Source organism: Frankliniella occidentalis, unplaced genomic scaffold (genome assembly GCF_000697945.3).
Source record: "Frankliniella occidentalis isolate FOCC.00 unplaced genomic scaffold, Focc_3.1 Scaffold10, whole genome shotgun sequence".
NCBI classification, from domain to species: Eukaryota; Metazoa; Arthropoda; class Insecta; order Thysanoptera; family Thripidae; genus Frankliniella; species Frankliniella occidentalis.
Window position 1 is genome coordinate 710,269 of NW_026267140.1, and position 631 is coordinate 710,899.

A 631-nucleotide genomic window follows, 5' to 3' on the forward strand; every position below is an offset into this window, starting at 1 on the left:
GCCGGCGGCGGGGCTGGGGGCGGGGCGCGCTACGAGATGCTAGGCCCCTGCTCCGCGCCCTGCCACACGGGACTCCGCCTCTGTCTCAAGGAGTACCAGAACAACGTGACGTCGACGGGGTCCTGTTCGTTCGGGAACGCCACCTCCGCCGTCCTCGGCGGCGCCAACTTCGCGCTCGACGCGGACCCGGACCAGGACCCCGACGCGGCGGCCCACGCCAAGCTGGTGATCCCCTTCGCCTTCAGATGGACGGTGAGTACATGCCGCTGCGCACGCAGCACTTCCACCAGGAATATCAAACAAACTTCCTGTGCCGCCTCGGCCGGGGCCTCGGCCCTGGGAGCTGCGCTCGTTTAGGCTGCCCCTGCTGCGCCTGCTGCGCCCCGCGACCCCCGTCCCACTTCATTCGTATGGGCGGCGGCGCGCGCTGTTCGCACACGGCAGCATCGCCGAGCAGATGGCTGCGCGTGTTTTGTAGAAAGAATAATAATCGTCATAAAAAGTAAATAGAATGCACTGCACTGCTGCTGCCGCTCTGCTGTGTGTCGGGCGTTGCAACGACGAGCCGGTCGGAGTAAGTCGGTATATGTCCTTCCCCCGGTGTTCTCATGACGGCCCGGCTCGCGACCCG

The 631-nt window shown here is 65.8% G+C and overlaps 1 protein-coding gene across 1 annotated transcript in view; it reads left to right on the top strand.

The window, feature by feature from the left end:
- The first annotated feature begins 6 nt into the window (after window positions 1-6).
- LOC113203989 (protein jagged-2) overlaps window positions 7-631 on the top strand; it is a 104,777-nt gene continuing 104,152 nt past the window's right edge. Inside the window, exon 1 of the mRNA XM_052277385.1 lies at window positions 7-252. Coding sequence (XP_052133345.1) covers window positions 37-252 — 216 coding nt within the window. The 5' untranslated portion in view covers window positions 7-36. The remainder of the gene's footprint in view (window positions 253-631) is intronic.